This window comes from Mauremys mutica, chromosome 17, assembly GCF_020497125.1.
Source record: "Mauremys mutica isolate MM-2020 ecotype Southern chromosome 17, ASM2049712v1, whole genome shotgun sequence".
NCBI lineage: Eukaryota > Metazoa > Chordata > Testudines > Geoemydidae > Mauremys > Mauremys mutica.
Genome location: NC_059088.1, coordinates 14,597,908 through 14,621,028, shown reverse-complemented (window position 1 = coordinate 14,621,028; position 23,121 = coordinate 14,597,908). Strand labels below are relative to the sequence as shown.

Genomic DNA, 23,121 nt, shown 5'->3' with positions numbered 1-23,121 from the left:
AAGGTCACGTATAGAACAGGAAACTTGTAAGCATCTGCTTTCATCCATGGCCTGACTTTAGTTCATGGCATGGCCTAAGTTTGCTGACTATGGTACTGCCCACCAGGCCCAGTGCTCCATGCTCTCTTTCGCCTACACCCACAAAAATCAATCAGTTCCCCTTTGTTTATATGGGACCCTGCTGCCGCCCCTGTTCTTGATGGCCTTCTGGACCTCTGCACCTGGAGATGATAACTTATCATTGTTGTAATTATTGGCTGAGTGAAGCGAGGTTCTACATCCTCCATCAGAACAAGAGCCCCACATCAGCTAGGCCCATCTTCCCAGTTGAGTTTGACATGGTGACACCCTGAATAACTGGTCTCCAGACAGAAAGAATACAAATAATAATGGGGGGAAGGAGTCGGGGATGGGGGGTAAAGGGTCCATACTCCTGCTGGGGAGATGCCCCCTGTTTACACCATGAAAGCACCAATCCAGAGTCCCCAAGTGCTCACTCTGTGACATTCCCACCATGTGTTACGCGGGTAGCTAAGGGAGGGCACAGCACACAGGAAATGTGCAGCAGTGCCATTTATCTGTGTGCGTTTCCATGTTTTTGTGTATTTGTTCTGCTGTTGGGTGTGAAAGGGTGTCTCCAACCTGTTCTAATCTGTGGTGTTTACTTACCCACACCCAGGACTTTCCACACAAAATAGAAAGTGAAAATAAAATTCCTTTCATGTGATAGGTAGCAGCGAGTGGGCAGAACTGACTGTCTTGTGGTTGCTTCTATAAAACAAACTGGGACGTGCTATGTTCACTTCTGGCATTAAACAGATCTGTGTAGTTGGCTTCCTATATAAAGAGAAGAGAGAAGGTGAGACAGATAGGAGGGTTTTGTGATCAAACACCTGGAGACTGGCCTGTTTCTTCAAGAAAGCTCAGAAGAACTGAAGCATTTGTGGGCTGACGGTGAGAGATTCTTGTGTTTTGTGCCTTGTTCAACCATAGGAGCAACCCCAAGGAGAAGGGGATGGATGTGTGTGTGGGGGGGGGCATGTACCCCCAATATTTTGGGAAAGGCCTTTTTCCAGCATCAGTTTCTTATCCAGGTCCTCCTGATCCAAACCCCACTGACATCAATGGGAGTCTTTCATAAAGTACCAAAGCTTGGGTCCTGGCAGACTGAAGAGGTACTTCTCTGATATAAGCAACAGAACACGGATGGAGGGAGCTCAGTGGGAAAGACAAATCCATCCTTGACTAGATTGTATTCTCTGTCCCCCACCCCGCAGCTCAGGAGGCAATGGAACCTCTGGCTGTAATTCATAATGTGGGAACATTTTGTGGTCAGTTAGCAAGGTTACCCATATCCCTGGCCAGGAAGGTGAAATCGCTTCCTGGGACTAGGAAACAGGAGTGCCAGATGCATCTGACTGTTGTGAACATATATAAAGACAGATTGGACCTTACTGCCAATCTCTTAATAGGTAAAATAGAGTCTAATAAGGTGAAAATCTTACAGGAACCAAACAGCACTGTAGAATCTCTACAGATAGAAATTCCATGCTTGAATAATAAGAGAACAGCAGTAGGACTATACTACTGACTACCTGAGCAGGATGTGATGGTGATTGTGAAATGCTCAGGGAGACTAGACAGGCCTCAAAACCTGAAAATGCAACAATAATAGTCCTCATATTGACTTGGTAAATGGCACCTCAGGACATGTGCAGAGATCAAATTTCTAGATACCATAAATGAGTCTTTCTTGGGGCAGCTAGTCCTCGAACTCACAAGAGGAGAGGCAATGCCTGATTTAGTGCTAAGTAAAGCACAGGATCTATTCAAAGAGGTGAATATAGCTGAACCACTCAGTAATAATGACCATAATGTAATTAAATTTAACATCCTTGTGGTGTGTGGGGAATATCAAAAAATATACCTCACAGAAACATTTAATTTTAAAAAGGGAAACTATTCAGGAATCAGGATGCTCGTTAAGATGGAAATTAGAAAGGGGAGTCATAAGGGTAAAATACCTGCAAGTAGCATGGAGACTACTTAAAAACATCTTGTGGCGTAGCCAGGTTCCAAGAGCAGGGGGAGCAAATGTTAAAAAGGCCCCCCCTTGGCTCTTCCTCCAGCCGCTCCCCGCCCCGCTCTTCCTCCAGCCACTCCGCGCCCCCCCCCGGCTCCTCCTCCGGCTGCTCCGCACCCCCTCTCTCCCTTGGCTCTTCCTCCGGCCTCTCCGCGCCCCCTCTCCCCCTTGGCTCTTCCTCCAGCCGCTCCGCGTCCCCCCGGCTCTTCCTCCGGCCACGCCGTGCCACGCCTCCCCCTCATGGCTTCTTTGGCCGCGCTGCAGCCATGCTGCACCCTCCCTTCAAGCCTGGGGTGTGGCAGCCCCCCCCCAATTCCAGCCCCGTGTGTGTGCAGGGAACAGAGTGGGGGTACAGTCTGGATCGGGGTTACAGGGCCTGGCTATGCTCAGGGGTTCTGACCCCTCACGGCTGACTGGGAACGCAGCTCCTGGTGGGTCCGAGCCCGTTGGGCAGTGGGGCAGTTTGGGGGAGTCTCTGTGCTCCAGGCTGAGCGCCGGCTGCCCCGAACTCATCCCCCCGCATGCCCGGCTCAGGCTGGGCGGCAAAGAGCCAGAGGCTCCCACCTAGGCTGACATCCCCTCACGCCTCTGTTCTTCCCCGGGGCCCGCCCGCTTCCCCTCACGCACCTTCCCACTACGCCACTTCCCCGTGCTGCCCCCCCCCCAGCCATGGCTCCTCCAGCTGTGCTGCAGTTTGCCATGCTGTGCCCCTCCTCGGTCCTCTGGCCGCACCCCCCCTCATGTCTCCTCCAGCCGTGCTGCCCCCCTTGCCTGCAGGAGCCCAGCGCTGGCCTGGCAGGCCAAGCTTTAGAGCGGAGCGTGGGCCCCACCCGCTGGCGCCATGGTAACCCCTAACTAAGGCGCCACTTTTGGAAAATGTGCTGAGGGGAAACGGCTGCTTCCCCTGTACCCCCCCAGCTATGCTACTGAAAACACCATAATAGAAGCTCAGACTAAATACATACCCAAAATCAAAGAAGACAGTAGGAGGACCAAAAGACTGCTCCATGGCTAAACACCAGAGTAATGGAGGCCATTAGAGGCAAAAAGGCACCCTTTAAAATTTGGAAGCCAAATCCTAATGAGGAAAATAGGAAGGAGCATGAACTCTGGTGTGATGGGTCAGGACCTGGGGTGCCTGCTGAGGTGCTGAAATACCACTGAGTCAGCTGCTTATGCCAGCCTGGGCCACCCTTTTACCTGATCTTGTCGAGTCAGGCTCTCCAGCAAAGCTCACAGGCAGGGCAGAACTCAAATGTGAAATTGCAGAACTACTAGCTATAGTATGTAACCCAGGGGTGGGCAAACTTTTTCGCCCGAGGGCCACATCTGGGTATGGAAATTGTATGGCGGGCCATGAATGCTCACAAAATTGGGGGTTGGGGTGCAGGGATCTGGCTGGGGGTGCAGGCTCTGGAGTGGGGCCAGAAATGAAGAGTTCAGGGTGCAGGAGGGGGCTGTGGGTTGGGGCAAGGAGTTGGGGTGTGGGGGTGCGGGCTCTGGGGTGGGGCTGAGGATGAGGGGTTGGAGTGCAGGAGGGTGTTTCAGGCTGGGACCGAGGGGTTCAGAGGGCGGGAGGGGAATCAGGGCTGGGGCAGGGGGTTGGAGTGCAGGAGAGGGTCAGGGGGTACAGGCTCTGGGCGGTGCTTACCTCAAGCAGCTCCCAGAAGGAGCAGCACGTCCCCCCTCCTGGTCCTACACGGAGGCGTGGCCAGATGGCCAGGCTGCCCTGTCCACAGGTACCAACCCTGCAGCTCCCATTGGCCATGGTTCCTGGCCAATGGGAGCTGTGGGGGCAGCACTAGAGGCAAGGGCAGCGTGCAGAGCCCCTTGGCTACCCCTATGCATAGGAGCCGGAGGTGGGACATGCCTCTGCTTCCGGGAGCTGCACAGAGTGGGGCAAGCCCACGACCCCGCTCCCTGGCAGGAGCTCGAGGACTGGATTAAAAAGTCTGGAGGGCCGGATGCGGTCCTCCGGGCCATAGTTTGCCCACCGCTGATGTAACCTCTCACTGAAATCATCCCCTGTCGCAGATGACTTGAAGGAGCTAATGAAAAACTGTTTTTTTTAAAAAGGCTCCAGAGTTGATCCTGGCAATTACAGGCCAGTTAGCCTAACTTCTGCAATGAGCAAATTGGTAGAAACTGTAATAAAGAACAGACACATAGAGGAACATGATTTGATGGGGGAGAGCCAATATGGCTTTTGTAAAGGGAAATCATACTTCACCAATCTACTAGAATTCGCTGAAGGTGTCAACAAGCATGTGGAAAAGGGTGATCCAGTCAATATAGTCTACACGGTGTGACACTGCAACCCATATTCTTCAGAGTGATATTTTTATAATAGTGTTATAGCATAATTATGATGCATTTTATGCAAGATATGTCGTGAGGTGTCAATGGAAAAGTTATGATTTGCTGAATATGATTATCCTATTTATATGTGAAGGACATAAATCCACACCGTGTGGAGGTCAAGCATAGGCGTTTATTACACACAGCGCTGGCAGAGTGTCACCTTGCTTATTAGGCTCAGAGACACTGTCAATCAACTGATTACAATAGAATATAGAGATTTTCCATGGCTGGGGGAAAGTGACGGGATAGACAGTTCCACACCCCGGGATAGGTTTTGCAGCAAGACAAGATAGCACATTAGCCATTGGTTAACAGGTTACATAATGTCTCTTTGCCCTGACAGAACAAGGAGTAATGGTCTCAAGTTGAAGAGGGGGAGGTTTAGGTTGGACATTAGGAAAACCTTTTTCACTAGTAGGGTGGTGAAGCACTGGAATGGGTTACCTAGGGAGGTGGTGGAATCTCCTTCCTTAGAGGTTTTTAAGGTCAGGCTTGACAAAGCCCTGGCTGGGATAATTTAGTTGGGTTTGGTCCTGCTTTGAGCAGGGGGTTGGACTAGATGACCTCCTGAGGTCCCTTCCAACCCTGAGATTCTATGATTCTATGATGGTCTCAAGTTAGCAAGTTAACATTTAATTAATACTTTGATGAAATGTTAGTAGTATAAAATATCTATGTTGAATTCTGATTTGGGGTCCATAGGAATGGAGCAACTCCTTGGATTGTCCACCAGGTACATTCCTAGGGGTTAAAGCAAAGAAACAGTGAAAGTATATGGCAATAAAGATTGCCCCCTTTATATCTTAAGGCAGGCACTGGTCCCTGGGAAGGAAGGTGGAAAGATGCCATATCTTATACTGACGTGCCAATTTTCATAACTCAAGGTTGGATCTGTGGGAAGAACGTTCCCTACAGAAGAGACTGACACAATAGGAACAGGGATCCTTTGTTCAATTTGCAACTTTGAATAAGACACAATTATTTAGTTCTTAGCTCCAACACCTGGCAATTTGCTGACCAGGCCTATTTTAGCAAAAACAAGATTATCTGTTTACCCCCAGCTTTCTCTTAGCTAATCACTTTTGCTAGGCCTCTGGTCTCTTGACCAAACTCTGGACTTTGGGTCTGGAAAAGAGCTGGCACAATCCGTATACCAGGTTGTTATATAAAATGCACATGGGTTTTAACCCTTCAATATGCATGTATCATTTTTGTATTTGAAGTTATTGACTATGTACCTGTATTTCAAATGTAGTTACACCTGGGTAACTCCCACTAGACAAGATGTTTTCAGTCTAGATAGTGGGTGAGGAATGGCCTATTCAGGGCCTATGCATCCAAAGAAGTGAGCTGTAGCCCACGAAAGCTTATGCTGAAATAAATTTGTTAGTCTCTAAGGTGCCATGAGTACTCCTTTTCTTTTTGCAGATACAGACTAACGCGGCTGCTACTCTGAAACCTATTCAGGGTAATGGACCATTAAGTAAGAACAATAGGCCTTAGGAAAAGCTTCTCCTAAGCTATCTCCAAATGGGGGAGCCTTCCTGAGAACACTACAGAATGCTCCGAGTAATGGCTGCTATGACTCTACAAGGACATGTGATGACATCACGTCTCTGGGCTCCATCTTGGGATGTCAGTATTTTTCCACAGGCTGGTCTGGGAACCAAGCTTTGGGAACAAAAGGTTCTCGCTATATGCAAAAGCTACACAAGGTAGCAAGTGACATAATTTGGTGTTCTTCACTTCCCACACAGGAAGACTCCTGGAAACACCTGTTGCCGGCTCAAAGAGCCCGAGGCGGAGCAACAGCAGGTTCGTTGCCCGGTGTGCATAGCACTAATCGACACACCAGGGTGGAGAAGCAAAACCACGTTTATTTGAGCCCAAATAAGGTGCCAGGGAGACATAACAATCTCAAATCCTGCACACCCGCTCGCAGGCGGGGTCCCAGCATTTATACCCCACTTGTTTGTGTAAGCCTTTTGTTCGGTTTTCCCCCTCACCCCTCCCTTCCCAACAGCAGTTACTTCAAACATTACATTTCAGCGTGTTAGAAAACGTTCCCATTCGCAAGCTTATCTCTTGGCCTTCACAGCTCAGGCACATGAAGCCTTCTTCCCCCTTTCCTCCCGCCTTCTCACTACTTTTGCTAGTTTCAGCGGGACTGCAGCTGTCTGCTAAAAAGCTGACTCTCACATATTCTGCTTTTTAGGCTGTTAGCATGCAGGTTGGTTAAAATTCACAGCATGTAAGAACTTTGGTTCACTTCAGGCCCAAAGTCACAACTTTGGTTTACTTAGGTCTAGTGACACCAACAATTCCCCCCTTTGAGAATACTCAACAAACTTTTGGTGAGTTTTCTCAAACTTTAAAGACAAAAAGCAATGAAGCTTTACAGATATATGTACAACTGCTCTTTTGAGCTTAGTCACCCCCAACCCAGGAATGAATGCATGGACAAAAGAGTGGAATGTTCATTTAACAACTAAGGGATTGGGGCACTGACTATAAATCAGGTAGGTATATCAAGTGGTTTAATTTCCCAGATGTCTTGGTGAATAATTTAGTCCCACATGCATCCTTCCCATGGACCCAGCAGGATTCGGTATGTGGGAGCCCACACCCACCCTAACCGGTCCATATGCTTGGAAGGAGCACTGGGAATGTCCCCACTTCCATCCAGAAAGTGTCCAAGTATGTCTCCATGACCACAGATCAGATGGTACTCCTGATGCGTCTGTAAGGGCAGTGGGCCAAGTCTGGTCTAGATCCCACTGCAATGCCTTCCCAGCCTCAGTGATATTTAATACCATCTCTGTCAGTAACTTCTGGGTCATAAAACTAAGGGCTGAAATGACATGTAACTCACCAACTCCAGCCTGTACTTAAAATAGCTGAGTTTCAAGAATAAGGCTAGTAGCCTTTTCTAGTTGGCCCAATTTTTTATCATGTTCTTGGCTTTTAAGATATTGGCCCTAGCCCACAGGGATCTGCTCAATTCTCTTTCTTTCCAGAGGAAATAACCCAGGCCCTCTGTTGTGCTAATCTAATGGCAGCCCCTTGTGAGCAATCTGGGTATGTAGAAGTGATTTGAAAACCTGATAAGGGCAATGTCATCTAAAATCCAATTAGGGAGGGCAATACGTACTGAAGGATTTATCCAAAACACAGGGATAAATGTGTTATGACTGTAGAATAAACCCCAAAATCCAATTAATACCACATTCCCAAGCATGGGTCCCACAAATTTCTTCCTGCCAGTGTACAATTCTTTGTTTCTACACCAGGGTCAGTTCTCAATGTCCTTTTAGTCAGGAATTCCTGGACTTTGGCAATGTCAGTGGAGTGAGTGTTTCTTCTTCTTTCCCAAAACAATTGTGGTTTAGCATCCTACAGGGGAGAGGTTGCCAGCACATCACCCTGTAATGGCTTTGCTTTTTCTAGAAAAGTCTAAAGGCACAGTTGGTCTGTCATTGGACAAGAGAGAGGTTACAAGCACGTCACCTTGTCCTTTTTCCCTGCTGTCCAGAAGCACAGCAGAGCTAGAAGAAGAATAGGCTAATCATCAATAGGAAAATTCTTCTGATGTGGAGGGGTCTTTTTGCAGTGAGAATCCTGGGTCCAGGCAGTCAGTCTTTGGCACTTCACAGCAGTGTTGGTAGACAGCAGGACTTGGAAAGGGCCTTTCCAGCGTGGAGCCAAGGCAGTCTTTCGTTGATGGATCTTTATGTAGACCCAGTCTCCTGGTTCCAAGGAGTGGCAGGGCTGCTAGGATCTTTGGGTTGTTTCTTCTTTACCTGTGAGAAAAGAAACCTAACACATTGCATTAGTGTCTTTGCAGATTTTACAAATTTTATAGCTGCATGGGCAAATTTAAGTCCCCCCCCCTTTTTCTGGTTTTTAGCCAAGTAATGGCTCTTATACTTATCAGTGCCAAAGGAAGGGCATCTGGCCACTTTAAGTTCGTCTCAGCACAAATCTTGGCCAGTTTATTTTTAGCATGTTAGCTATTTTTTTCTCAGTTAACTCGTTTTTTTTTCTTTTCCCATTTTTGGCTTCTTTAACCTATAAAGGAAACTTTTACTTATACACCTTTTGTTAACAATGAACACATACACAGTACATTAGTCTTATTCAATGTATGCCACATATACCCTTTCACTAAAATAACCTTATTACAGAGCTTTAGAACAACAAGCCAGGACAAGCACACCCACTTTGATGAGTTCATTCAATACAACCTCTAGTCCAATAGCTTCCCACCATCCCCAGCCCTCTGGCTAAAAGTCTGAGGTAGCCAGAAGGATCCCATGTACAATATGGGGAGTGGGTTAACTTTCCATGTCCTTGCTTTTAAAGACTGTTAGTATGCAAATTTTAATAACAATTTTCAATTAAAAGATTTGGCCAATGAAATTTCTTTCTCTTACTTAAGAAAATGTATTAGACTTTAGTATATCACATTTTTCTGATATATCCAAGCACTTTGTATTCTAAGTAGAACAAAACAAGTATCTGCATTTCAATTCAACACTGCTGCTTAATTTTAAATCAGACTATCCCATAAAAATATTAAACACAACAATTCTGGCCACGAGACAAACACCACAAGACAGAACATAGAACACAAAACATAATTGTTACTCTGTCAGTAAATGCATGATATGTTGAATGCTGTTCAGCTGGCATTAGTTTTCTTTGATCATCTGAAAGACAAAAACAAAAGTCTACCCCTTCTGGGCAGTCAATCATTACTTAAAATATACAAATACTCTTGTTGATTTTAGGCAAAACAGGAGAATTACCCCATATGTTCTTTGCCTGAATTTATTTACAAACATTTCAAAGACACCAAAAACTTTTCTCTTTAGCATTTTTACAAAGTTCAACTGCTGTTCCCTCTAGCAACTACAGAGTTAACTTTTCACTTTCCCTTAAAAATCACTTGCTCTTCCCTTCAACAGCCACTTTACCAATTCAAATCACCATTCCGAATATCCTTCTGAGTATTTGAAATTCTCATGCTTATATTCACTTACTCCTTCTTTCCACTACACCCTCAAAAGTTTCCAACCTGTTTTCCAATCTCTCTGTCTGTTGGCTGCCCGCCTGGGCCTGATCCTGCTTTTCTCGCTGAATCGTCCCTATCCTGGACACAAACTTGTTCCACTACCAGTTTAGCTAGGAGGGTGGGCTTCACAACTAGCCCCCACCCTTCTGGTCTTTTCCCTAAAACATTTTTACTCCCAAAACTACTCGAGTCCTCCCTAGTAAGTCTTGCCACCTGGGCAAAAATACATGGCCATTGGGTAAAGGTCATTTACTTAACACATAATCCAAACCCTTTTAGGGGGTCTACCCAGAGACTCACCCATTTGTCTGCTGACACTTAAACAGAAAAGAAAATTACACAGAGAGCAGAGAAAATTACAGTCTAAGCCAGATTTTTCCTACTTCTATTACATTGTCCGTTACAGGGGGGCGGGACAGTAGGATCTCAATACAACCTCAGAGCTTCATCGCACACATGGCTTCCACCCTGAGGAATTACGAACGAGAAGTTCAGTTCCGCCCACACACCTAACGCCCAAATGAACAGAGCAGAAAAACAACAGTAACCGGTTAAACAGAACCAGATAGTGCACCAAAACCAGATAGTGTTTCCTTATTCTATTAGGGCTCACCTTTAACCATACAATCCTTATCATATAACACCAACCATACCAAACAAAGCAAACATAAAATAACAAGGGTAAAACAGATAGATGGTGTAAATTCTGCAGGGCTCCCCCATTCTCAATTGCTCAAACTGTGACAAATTTCTGTTACCAATTTATCCCTCATATGTCAGGTGATCAAACTGACACTGCAGGACGGTGGGGGGGTGGATAGAGAAAGCACACCATATAACCAAATTTTAATGCTTCATTAAAAATAATAAAACAACAATGGAGAGTGTTGGGAACACTCCCACATCACTCAGGAAAAATATGAATGCTCCAAGCCTTAAGCCACTTTAATACTTACACATATTCAGACTGGCCACGTCTGTGTATAATGTTCAGAGAAGGGAAATAGGTGGACGGGAGATTATCCTGTATACAGCTTGTCCAGAATTTTCAACATGCTTCTGCTCTTGGGATGGCTGTTCTTTTACACTCTGAAGTCTCCTGCGGTGTCTCTTTCAGAGATTCCAGTTCAGGTCAGCTGCCTGTGGCTTTTCCAGTGTCACCAAGCCACACCAGCTACAGGGTCGCAGAAGCACACTGCTGAATCTCACTGGAAAGTTAAGCTTTGCAAATGTAATTTCAGTTCTGTACCTTGTATTGCCTTTGGTTTGCCTCTGTCTCTATTTTTCCACAACCAGCTGGGGCTGAAAACAGTTTTTCTTTGTACTTAACATAGTCTGTGCTAATTCTTGACCTTGTACGCAGAGCAGCTTTCTCTTTATCTCTGGGGTTAGCCGAGTTTCAAATTAACCCGTTCCTAGACAAATTGCTCACACTGTGTCAGAGGCTTTTCTTTGTGATTAAAAGCTCCTCTGAGATATATGATCTTATCTAGATTGAAGATACCTTCTAATGGGCACTGTTTAGATGGATTTTCACGCATGTGAAGATTCCAATTCTCTAAATACCTGCAGGTTTTAGGACCATAATGTACGTACATGTACTATGCTGGGGTACCCTTAGGGGGTGAGGTAGAATTTTTAGACTGTCCCTTACCCATTTTCCACTTACACACACAGAGAGGGTTCCCTGTCCGCGCTAGCGGCTCATAAACTAAGGATCTCTCCCTACAAGACACTCACACAGGAGAGACTAACGAGGATGACTGACTCTCCTACACCTCCCTTCAGCAAAGAGCGTCGGCTAGTCTCTGGGAGACGGCGCCGCGTACTCTGATTGCATCCAGTGAGATGATCAGACTGTCAGTAGCCCACACGGAAAGGAAGGGGGGGAGGGAAGATGGGTTCACACATTCCTAGACCCAGGCAGCTTCCTCGCCGGACGATGCCAGGCCGAGTCAGCCCACCGTGGGTCGGATCTCCTAAAGATCCACTAGTTACCGGGCTTGCGTTAGAATACTCCTGATCATTAGCATTTGCTTCACAGGGCATTCTGGGCGTCTTCTGGTAACGAACACTCACACTGGTATACACACACACACACACCAAGGCCATTATTTCCTATTACCACGATGCATCTTATCTTGCTGCACAGTCAATAAGTTCAGATGGCATGAGCCCAACAGAGACAGACATTCCCACGGACAGTTCTCCTCCCAGTGCAGCTCTGGGGCATATGATGAGGGATTTTTACAAGAGCTCTCTATACAAACAGCTTCAGAAGCTACCCATTCGCTGACAAAACAGAAGTAATTGAAGGATCATGTTGTAATTAAGTGATCCTTCTGGTGGCCACCTTTCCTGGCTCTCTAACTGATACTGAGGCCAGTCTACTGTATAAAATCTTTTCAGTTTACTTTTAGTCAATGGATCTGATTCAAACACTTTCCAATTCACCAGAATGCATTTTAAGGGTGTACACCATGCCCTGCCTATACTCTGTCCCTGCCCCATACCACGGGCTTGCCCTTGACCCACTATAGAACGCTCTCTTGTCTAGTGGGAATTACAACGGCTGGGCATCCCCAGCCTCAGGCAAAAGTCCACACGACTGGACTGTTCCTACCTTGTCCACAGGACCGGTTCCTCACTGTCACCTGCAACAGCTTCTCCACTATCTGAGTGCGTTGCACCGTTGTGTCCTCCAAGGTCAGCCTGACGCGTCTCTGCCGAGGCCCCCGGTAAAGGCACCGGTGCGCGCTGGGCGTCGGCTGTGACCATCGTCCACCGGCCATTGGAGGAGTCCGGGCAAGGCACAATTTTGCCTCGAGCCCACCCAGGGACGCCAAAACTGTTGCCGGCTCAAAGAGCCTGAGGCGGAGCAACAGCAGGGTTTGTTGCCCGGTGTGCATAGCACTAATCGACACACCAGGGTGGAGAAGCAAAACCACGTTTATTTGAGCCCAAATAAGGTGCCAGGGAGACATAACAATCTCAAATCCTGCACACCCGCTCGCAGGCGGGGTCCCAGCATTTATACCCCACTTGTTTGTGTAAGCCTTTTGTTCGGTTTTCCCCCTCACCCCTCCCTTCCCAACAGCAGTTACTTCAAACATTACATTTCAGCGTGTTAGAAAACGTTCCCATTCGCAAGCTTATCTCTTGGCCTTCACAGCTCAGGCACATGAAGCCTTCTCCCCCCTTTCCTCCCACCTTCTCACTACTTTTGCTAGTTTCAGCGGGACTGCAGCTGTCTGCTAAAAAGCTGACTCTCACATATTCTGCTTTTTAGGCTGTTAGCATGCAGGCTGGTTAAAATTCACAGCATGTAAGAACTTTGGTTCACTTCAGGCCCAAAGTCACAACTTTGGTTTACTTAGGTCTAGTGACACCAACACACCTGAGGAACAAAGACTGAACTGGGGGAAGTGCTGGACCCAGGCTATAGGGATTTCTAGCCTGTGAATGGAACACCTGGGATGTAAGCAAGTGCAGCTATCCCCTTAAGAATCAACAGCCTCTTTGTATCATCTCTTCGGGTAAGAATCTGCTACTCATATCCAATCTATTTAGAATATTAAGCTTAGTGTGCGTTTTTTTTATTTGCTAGGTGATCTGCTCTGATCTGTTTGCTATTCCTTATAATCACTTAACATCTAACTTTTGTAGCTAAAAAAACTTGTTTTGCTTTATCTAAACCAGTGACTTGGAGTGAAGTGTGTGGGAATCATAACTCGGGGCAAAAGCCTGTTGCACATTGAGAGAGGGTGCGAATTTCATGAGCTTATGCTGTGCCGTTCCCTGTGTAGCGCAAGATGGTATAATTTGGGGTTTATACTCCTGGGAGCTAGGAGTTCCATTAGCTGCAGCCTTCCCATGCAGGGGTTGGTCAGAGAATCTGCATGTAACTGCAGCTGGGTGGGTCCGCACCTGTGTGAATGCTGGTGAAAGTGCAGGCTGGAGGGCTTTGCAGCTTGTCACAGCAGCACAGTGCGAGAAGGAGCCCAGGCTGGTGGGTTAGTGGGGGTGCAGCGGTACCCCAGTTCCAGATGGCACCCCAGGGGGAACCCATCACAGATGGATTTTCAGAGATCCTCGACAAGGACACGCCCTACAGTCTCTGAAGGAAAATGGGGAATCACTGGCTAGGCAGCAGTACTGCTAAAAGGGATCTGGAGGTTATACTGCTGTGGTTTTCAAACTTATTTTCTAGTGACTCAGTTGAAGAAAATTGTTGATGCCCGCAACCCAACAGACCTGGGGATGAGGGGTTTGGGGTGCGGGAGAGTCTAAGGGCTCGGGCAGAGTGTTGAGGTGCAGGGTGGGGCCCGAAATGAAGGGTTCAGGGTGTGGGAGGGAACTCAGGCCTGGGGCAGGAGGTTGAGGTACAGGAGGGGGGGTCAGGACTCTGGGCTGGGGATACAGGCTCTGGGGTGGGGCTGCAGATGAGTGGTTTGGGATGCAGGAAGGGGCTCCAGGTTAGGAGAGGGTCAGGGCTGGGGCAGGAGATTGGGGTGCGGGGTTGGGGCTCCCAGTCAGCAGCGCAGCGGGGGTGCTAAGGCTGGATTCCTGCCTGTCCTGGCACCGCGGACCGCGCTGTGCCCCAGAAGCGGCCAGCAGCAGGTCCAGCTCCTAGGTGGAGGCATGCAAGTGGCTCTTCATGATTCTCACCCACAGGCACTGCCCCCACAGCTCCCATTGGCCAGTTCCCAGCCAATGGGAGTGATGAGCCAGTGCTTGGGGCAGGGCAGCGCACGGAACGCCGTGCCCGCCCTCCCATAACTAGGAGCTGGACAAGCTCTGTTTACATCAGTCTGGCAGGGCCAGATTAACGCAGGGGCTTTAGGGTCTGCAGCCCAGGGCCTCGGGCTAAGGGGGACCCCGCAAAAATAAATCCATAATTATATACAATCAGTGGTCACCAACCCATTGATCGCGATGGACTGGTTGATCCTGGAGCCTCCACCAGTTGATCGTCTCCAGGCCACTAAAGGTCCGGCGGCGCAGCAGGGCTCACGCAGGGTGTCTGCATGCTGTGGCTCCACACCACTCCTGGAAGCGGCCAGAGGCTGGCACATCTCTGCGGCCCCTGGTGGGGGGGAGAGGCAGCTCCACGCACTGCCCCCACCCCCAGCACCATCTCCGCAGCTCCCATTGGCTAGGAACCAGCCAATGGGAGCTGCAGGGGTGGCGCTTTCAGGTTCAGACAGCGCACTGAGACACACTGTCCACCTCCTCTCAGAGGTGCACAGAAACATGCCTGCAGCCGGCTGCTTCCGGGAGTGGCGTGGGGCCATGGCATGCAGAAAGCCTGCCTGAACCCTGCTGCGCCGCCAGTCGGGAGCCACCTGTGGTGAGCACCTCGCAGCCGGAGCCCAAGGTCAGAATCCCCTCCTGCACCAAACTCCCTTCCAGAGCCTGCACTCCTCACCCTCTCCTTCACCCAATCACGCTGCCCCAGCCTGCAGCCCCGTCCTGCACCCAAACTCCCTCCCAGAAAGAAACTAATATAACAGCTGTTCTAAGGTAAGAAGTCGGGTATTTTGAATTAACTTAACCATATTCTACATGTTTTAAGACTGAAATGTAACAACAGAACGTCTTTGACATATTTATGTTAATTAAAAGGCAAGTCTAGTATAGCGTTAATAGCCTCCATGCCATAATTGTGATCATTTTGATTTAAATTAGGAAAAAGACTTGTATACAGGGGCCCTACAAAATCTTATAGACCCAGGCCTGTAGGGGAGTTAATCCGGCCCTGTAGTCTGGGAAAGGGGGAAAGTGCCCCAGATGAGTGGACCAATGGGGTTATAATGAAGATACTAAAAAAAGGAACTCTCTATGATTGTAATAACTGCCGTAGTTTCACACTTTTATCTGTGCCAATCTAGCTATTGTGTAAGATCCTAGTCCGTCGTATATCAGAGGCCGTTGATAGCATTCTCAGAAAAGAGCAAGCTGGTTTTCGGAAATGGGGTGGATGCACAGACCAGATCTTCACTCTATGAAACATCATAGAACAGTGCTGAGAATGGCAACGGAAACTCTACATAAACTTCATAGACTCTGAGAAGGCTTTTGATAACATTCACAGGACCAGCCTATGGTGCATTCTGCAGGCATATGGAATCCCTCTCCGTATAATCAACATCATCTAAAGCTTCTGTTTCAACTTTACATGCAGTGTTGATCACAGTGAATTTAGTTTTGAAGTCAAAACAGGAATACGTCAGGGGTGTGTCATGTCTGCAACCCTCTGCAACATGGCCATCGCCTGGGTAATGCGCGTACAGCAGAAGACATGCCAAGAGGCATTAAATGGACACTCTTCTCATCCCCCGAAGACCTGGACTTCGCAGATGATCTCGCTCTCCTATCACACACCCAACACCATACACAAGGGGAAAAAAACTTGACTCAATGCAACCAGTCAACCAGCAAATTTGACTGAAGATCAATTGCAATAAGACAGCTATCTGAACTTTAATATTGCCTCAACATCACCAGTACAAATAGAGAATCATGTTCTCACTATCAGAGGGGCAGCCGTGTTAGTCTGGATCTGTAAAAGCAGCAAAGAGTCTTGTGGCACCTTATAGACTAACAGACATGCATCCGACGAAGCGGGTATTCACCCACGAAAGCTCATGCTCCAAAACATCTGTTAGTCTATAAGGTGCCACTGGACTCTTTGCTTCTTTTATGTTCTCGCTAGTGTAGAAACATTCACACACTTGGGAAGCACCAGCAGCCAGGACGGTGGAACAAGCCAGGACGTCCGGAACAGAATCAGTAGAGCCAGGAACACCTTCAGGAGCTTAAATACAGTCTGGAAATCATCAACATACAACCCCAAACCCAAACTCAAGATTTATCAGAGCTGGGTACTTTCAACATTACTTTACAGTGCAGAATGCTGGGGAATGAGAAAGTCTGACATGTCCAAACTGTCTTCATTCCATACAACCTGCCTCAGAAAAATCCTCCGTATCTTTTGGCCCAGAACAATCTCAAACCAAGACCTATTCACACAGTGCAGCCAACAGGATATGAGCACCATTATTGCCAGGAGGCGTTGGAGATGGATTGGCCATGTGCTTCGGATGGAAATTGGTTCCGTCACCAGAGTGGCAATAAGATGGACACCCGAAGGCAAGCGAAAATGACGCCAACCGAAAACAACACGGCGAAGAGCTGTGGAAGCTGAGCTGAAAACCTGGGGCAGAGCTGGGGAACCATTGAAAGACTTGCCAGAAAGAGACAGGAGTGGAGGAGCTTGGTCACTGCCCTAAACGCCAGAGGCGTAATGGGAACATGATGATGATGATATTAAGGGCTGTTACAACAACAGTGATCAATTGTTCATGTCCACTGAAGGTCGGACAACTAGTAATGGGATTAATCTGCAGCAAGGAAAATTCAGGTTAGATATTAGGAAAAAAATCTAATTCTAAGGATAGTTAATCTCTGGAACTTCCTGCAGCCCGGCCAGACCAAACAAACTGACTAGCCCTGGTTACTTCTGTCCTGCACTACCAGTGCCTGGCTTGTATTTGCCTGTCTTCTGAGCAGATGCCTCTTCTGATTGTGGGGCACAGAACCAGCCTTAATCCACACCCAGGCCCAGCATGTAGGTGGTGATATAGTTATTGGAAGTCACTCAGGGTGCCAGGTTTACCGTGACTTGGACACAAGCAATGTTGGTGGTTCAGGAGCTAGGTCGCGTAGGTGTTGCTAACCCTGGTGGGTCCCAATAACCACTCAGACCCCTGGCTCAGGGGAGTTTCTGAGGACTGGCAGGAAAGGGGAAGGTTGCAGATACCCCAGGTACAGAGGGTAACAGCTACAGTTCAAAGGCAGCGAGAGCGGTTCCTGTTGGGCCCCTGGGGGGCATCCAGTCAAGAGTTCAGTGCCTGTGGTGACCTCTCCAGTCCAGTTCCTATCCCAGCAAATAGGAGTTTGTGCGTTTCCAGGCCAGGCTCAGTTAGTGTCTCTCATTGGGGCCCTTCTGCAGTGGCTCCCCGCCTAGCCATTGCTGCTCCCCAATGAGCCCATTCAGACCTGAACAGGGATTTCCCCACGTGTACACCCCCCTGAATTTCACCAACCCCCCACCCCCCAGTTTTGTGAACTAGTTACATGCAGTGTTGCCAATTTAGTGATTGTTTGGAAATTTGAATTGAAATTGAAACATCAATACACGCTTTAAAAGCATGTAAAGTGTATGATAACATACGTGTATCTGAAAAAGTCTAATAGGTTTGAAAAGTATGAACCTAGACTAGCTTCCTTATACAGCTGTTGTTTTTTATGACAATGTCAGTGCATTCATTTCAGTGATCTTGGCCAACCTAATCATTTCAAATGATGATTTGTAAGCAAAGTCGAAATGAGCTCTCCCTGACAGCGAGTGATGAGCTTGCTGGGAGGATAATCTTTTGTTTTGTTAAGTGACCGCTACAGCTGAACTCACTGATAATCAGGTCTGAGTGCTTAGTCCTGCTGTGGGACAGTGTTTCTGTGGAACAGACGGCTCAGCCTGCACTAGCAGCGATGTTCCCCCACTGAGAGCTCAGCTGAAATCACTGAGAACTGGGTGGAACCTCAAGAGACCAACTCGCAGAGGTCACAGTGGCAGGTGGCAGCAGAAGGTGACGGCACAGGGCCATTGGCAACAGAGCAATGGAGTGAACGGTGGCCCAATGCACAGCCATGGCCAGAGCGAACAGTGAGCAGCTGGAGGAACGAGGAAGGTGCCTTCTTGCCCCCAACCTGGGAGGTGAACTCATGTGAAAGCACCTCTGAACTCTGAGTCTCCACTGACCATGGACAGCACTGGTGAGTGTTAATGAGGCTATTAAGAATGCTGGAGACACAACACAGTTCAAACATGGCTGTGGCATCACACTTTCTATTTAAACAAGAGATACCACACACTACAAACTGGAGGCCAATGTTAAGTGCATTGTCACTTGTTCATCCTGAAGTTGAACACTGGTTCCGAACAAGAGCAGCAAATGCTCACTATCTTTCTGCAAGAAACTCAGCTGACTGGCTAGAAGCATGTGGTGCAACAGTGAAAGACTCAACAGTTGAAAAAGTGAAGAACGCTCTCACCACATTCAAAAAATTGGCATACATGGCTGATGAATGCGCCAATGCAAATGGGCATCAAGTATTAAGTCATTGTGTATGTTATCTTGATGTCAGTGGTAGGCCAGTAAATGCATTTCTAGATGTTCGAGTTATAGAAAACACATCGTCTGCATCTGTGACAACCCAGATCTTAGAAGAGTTAATGCTTGTCAGTTGGACCCCAAACAGATGGCTGCTTGTGCATTTGATGGAGCTGCAAACTTCTCTGGAAGACATGGTGGAGCACAAGCTTTTCTCAGAGAAAAGTGTAACCCTAATCTCTCCTATACACACTGCAGAGGCCATCTACTCCAACTAGCACTAGTACGAGCTGCAGAATCTTCAAAAGACAGTTTAAACGCTATACAATTAATGTCTTCATTATATTCTTTTTTCAGCAAGAGTCCAAAAAGACTGAATATCTTGGAAAATATAGAAGATACACTGGGACTGAAGTTCAAATTAGTCCAACCTGGGAAAACCCTCTGGCTTTCTCATGAGTGATCCTTGGCTGTTGTCTTAAAATTACTTCAGCCAAAGTATCTACCAAGGTGGGATAGATCTAAGTAGTGAGACTGGTGGATTATTTTTGCTATGACATTCAGAGAAGACTATTGTCATTCTCTCTCTTGTAAGTCTACTGTTGAAACCACTTGGATCATTAAACAATGCCATCCAGGCATCTGCTACAACAGTAGTAGATCTTTGTCCAGCAATAGAAGCTACATTTGGATCAGAGAACTATCCATTGAAAAAGTACCAGAAGAATCAAAGACTTCAGTCAAGAAGTTGACTAATGAAGGCATTTATATTGAATCTTTAAGTGAAGAAGACAAGAAATGCTTGTTAAGACAACTGAAAAAGCACACAAACTTGATTCTTAAAAATCTGCAACAGTGATGTCTAGATTCTACTCAATCTCTACGTAGCTTTTACAGATCCCTGTCAACACCGACAGTTGAGTGGAGTGAGGCACTACCAGCAATGGGGCTGCCATGTGCTCAGGACAGAATAGAGAATTTGAACACAGAGTGGAAGATCATACGACGAATGAATGAAGATTTGATTTCAACTTCTTTTTTATCATCACTAGGGGCTCGACCTGATCTTTGTGCTCTGTTTCCTGGGATGAAAGGAGTCAGAATTCATCTCTTGCTACTCCCAGTAACAACAGCTACAGTTGAGCATTCTTTTTCACCATTGAATAGAATTTTGTGTTCTGAAAGAAGTCGCCTCCTGCCTGGTCATGTGAATGAACTAATGAGCATATCAATTGAAGGAATGGAAGTACTGGACACAAAAGAAGCCACCAAAAATGAACACATTGCATTCAAGAAGTTCATTAACAGAGTTGTGCAAAATTATAACAAGAAACCAAGAAGGATGTAGATGTCATGCTTCATAGAAGGTTTGAGTAGCCAACTTTAATTTGTGTGATGATTTTAAAACATGAGTTAAGTGCTCCAGGAGGCATCAATCCAGCAGCAGCACAGGCCATCCTTAGGGTTTATTATTGGTCTGTCAGTCACTTTATTTCCCTTCCTGATTGGCTAAATCTGTCTTGAGTTTGCAATGCCTTAGCTACTTAGTAAGACCTTGCTAGGCAGGATTGCAATAGGGGCGGGACTACTTCTGGATTTTTCCATTGGTGCATATTTGGGAGCGGCCGCATTTGGTGTTGCCAGTAGAGAAACCTCCCTTTTCCTGGCTCTGTGACTCAGCTTGGAGAGTTATGACTGGTCAGGGCAATATGATGTCAATTGGCTGCCCTGCGGAATTTTTGATTGGCAAGTGAAACCTGTTGCTAGACAGAGCAGCCAGTGCGGGGATTTTGCAATGGCAATGCAGGACTGCTTGGGACAACTTAAAATTTCAGGCCAGATGTGGGACACTCGAGAGGGTTCCCCTGCCTTCTGTGTGGCCCTGCGTCTACCAGTGCACATCCAGGCTTGATTTCTGTGGGCACTATTGCAGTTGTAGTCCCTTCTTAGAGATCCATCATGGTGGCCAAAAAGCTTCTTAGCAGGGGTTGGCCGCAAGGTGTGCAGGATGTGAGGTGTTACCTTCACAGTGTTCAGAGGGTTGCGTTTGGCCACTCTCCAAACATAAGGCAGAACTGGGCAGCCTGAATTCTACATTAACATCATTATTTAGGCAGTGAATAGATAGCAAAATTGATCTGCCTTTGTTGAAAACTCATTCACGTTACACTGAGATTGGTGAAATTATCTTTTTCACCCCCAGCAAACTACAGCTTCCCATGTGAGCAGGTCGTTTGGAATTTACCAGTTAATAATACATTGTTAGGATCTTTCTATTCCTTTTCTAGGATTTTCTGGTACCATTGCCAGGCGCTGCCATGGCCGAAAAACTCTCCCAAGAGGAACTGAAAGAGCTGAAGGCTGCTTATGAAACAGGAAACCTCACAGGAGCAGCAGCAAAACTGCAGGAGGAGCTGGAATCATTAGAAAAAATCCCACTGGACATCGCCATCACAGGAGAGTCGGGCTCTGGAAAATCATCCTTCGTCAACGCCATCCGGGGCCTGGGAGATGAAGATGAAGGTGCTGCGAAGACTGGAGAGGTTGAAACAACAAAGTATCCAAAGGCTTATCCACACCCTTTACTCCCCAATGTAACAGTATGGGATCTGCCGGGAATTGGGACACCGAGTTTTCAGGCAGACAAGTACCTCAAACAAGTAAACTTCAGCCGCTATGACTTCTTCATCATCATCGCCTCAGAGCGCTTCACTTCCCACCACATCACACTCGCCCGGGAGATTCACAAGATGGGAAAGAGGTTTTATTACGTGCGCTCCAAAGTGGATGCCGACTTGTACGCAGCTCAGACCCGCCGGCCCAGCACCTACAATGAGGTGCGGATCCTGCAGGGCATCCGGGACAACTGCATCAAGAACCTGAGGGATGCAGGTGAGGTCTCCCCACGGGTTTTCCTGATCTGTAGCTGGAACTGGGACAAGTATGATTTCCCGCTCTTGCAGGAGACACTGGAGAATGAGCTGGATGATCAGAAGAGACACGCTTTCATCCTCGCCCTGCCCAACATCTCGGCAAAGATCCTGGAAAAGAAAAAGGCTGAACTGAAGAAACATATTTGGAAACTGGCCCTTGTGTCAGGTGCTATTTCCCTCATTCCTATCCCAGGTCTCTCATTTACTTCTGATTTAGAAATCTTGATGGTAAACATGAAACGTTACCTCACTGCCTTTGGCTTGGATGATAATTCCCTTACTAGACTCGCTAGGCAGGTTGGCAAGCCCGTTGCAGAACTGAAGTCTGTAATTAAAGCAGTTCCTATGGCCAACTCAATATCAAAAGAGTGGGTGGTGAGTCTACTGTCTAAATCTGCATGTGGTGCAGTGATGATAGCTGAAGAGGCTTTAGATTTAATACCAGTCGTTGGTTCTTTGTTATCTGGAGGAGTTTCCTTTGGAACCACCTATTACATGCTGAACAGCTTTCTGAATGATGCTGCCAAAGATGCCCAAAATGTTCTGGCCAAAGCTCTGTCTTAAGCAAAAGGTAAAGAGTACAAATATCAGCAACAAAAGATCCACTGCTACCACCCAGAAAAAAGGCTTAAATCCCATTTCAGTTGTGTCAGAATCTCTCAAAATTGATCAACCAAAACCAGCCTAAATGAAACAAAATAAAAAACAGTGTGAACAAGAGGAGGAGAGAGAAAGAGGCCGGACCAGACTCCTTGGAGTTTTGGTTGGAAATTCTTTTTTCATTGTGTCAAAGATATATTAGTAAAGTGATAAAACCACTTGAAATTGAGAGAAAGTTCCCTAATCAATTTTCAGCCCCCTACAGGGATAGTTAAACTTTCCCATTTATCTCTCACTAGTGGTAAGTATCTAGTGCAGCAGATTGAATGTTACTAGAGACCAGCACCAACAGCAATAGATGCTTGCTGCTTCCCTGATTTTCATAGGCTAAAACCCACTTCATCAGATGCATGGAGTGGAAAATACAGCAGGAAGATTATATATGTATAGAGAACATGAAAAGATGGGTGTTGCCATACCAACTCTAACAAGAGTAATCAATTAAGGTGGGCTATTATCAGCAGGAGAAAAAAAAACTTCTGTAGTGATAATCAGAAGGTGTGAGTAACAGTAGGGGCTAAAAATAGCATGAGGAAATAGTTTTTAGTCCAGACACCTTTAAATTAGGCTTGAATAAAGACTGGGAGTGGATGGGTCATTACACAAAGTAAAAACTATTTCCCCATGCTAATTGTTCCCCTACTGTTACTCACACCTTCTTGTCAACTGTTGGAAATGGGCCATCCTGATTACCACTACAAAAGTTTTTTGTCTTCTGCTGATAATAGCTCACCTTAATTGATCACTCTTGTTAGAGTTGGAATGGCAACACCCATTGTTTCAGGTTCTCTGTATATATATATGTATATATCGTCCTATTATATTTTCCACTGC

The 23,121-nt window shown here is 46.9% G+C and overlaps 1 protein-coding gene across 1 annotated transcript; it reads left to right on the top strand.

Annotated features, from left to right (window-relative positions):
- Positions 1 to 12,923: 12,923 nt before the first annotated feature.
- On the top strand, positions 12,924 to 22,191 carry LOC123351696 (interferon-inducible GTPase 5-like). Its single transcript, XM_044991244.1, has 2 exons — positions 12,924 to 13,054; positions 20,983 to 22,191. The coding sequence occupies exon 2, from the start codon at positions 21,013 to 21,015 to the stop codon at positions 22,189 to 22,191; it is 1,179 nt and encodes a 392-aa protein (XP_044847179.1). The 5' UTR covers positions 12,924 to 13,054; positions 20,983 to 21,012.
- The last annotated feature ends 930 nt before the right edge of the window (positions 22,192 to 23,121 follow it).

Coding starts and splice junctions, on each gene's coding strand:
- LOC123351696 (XM_044991244.1), top strand. CDS start 21,013: ATGGCCGAAAAACTCTCCCAAGAGGAACTGAAAGAGCTGAAGGCTGCT.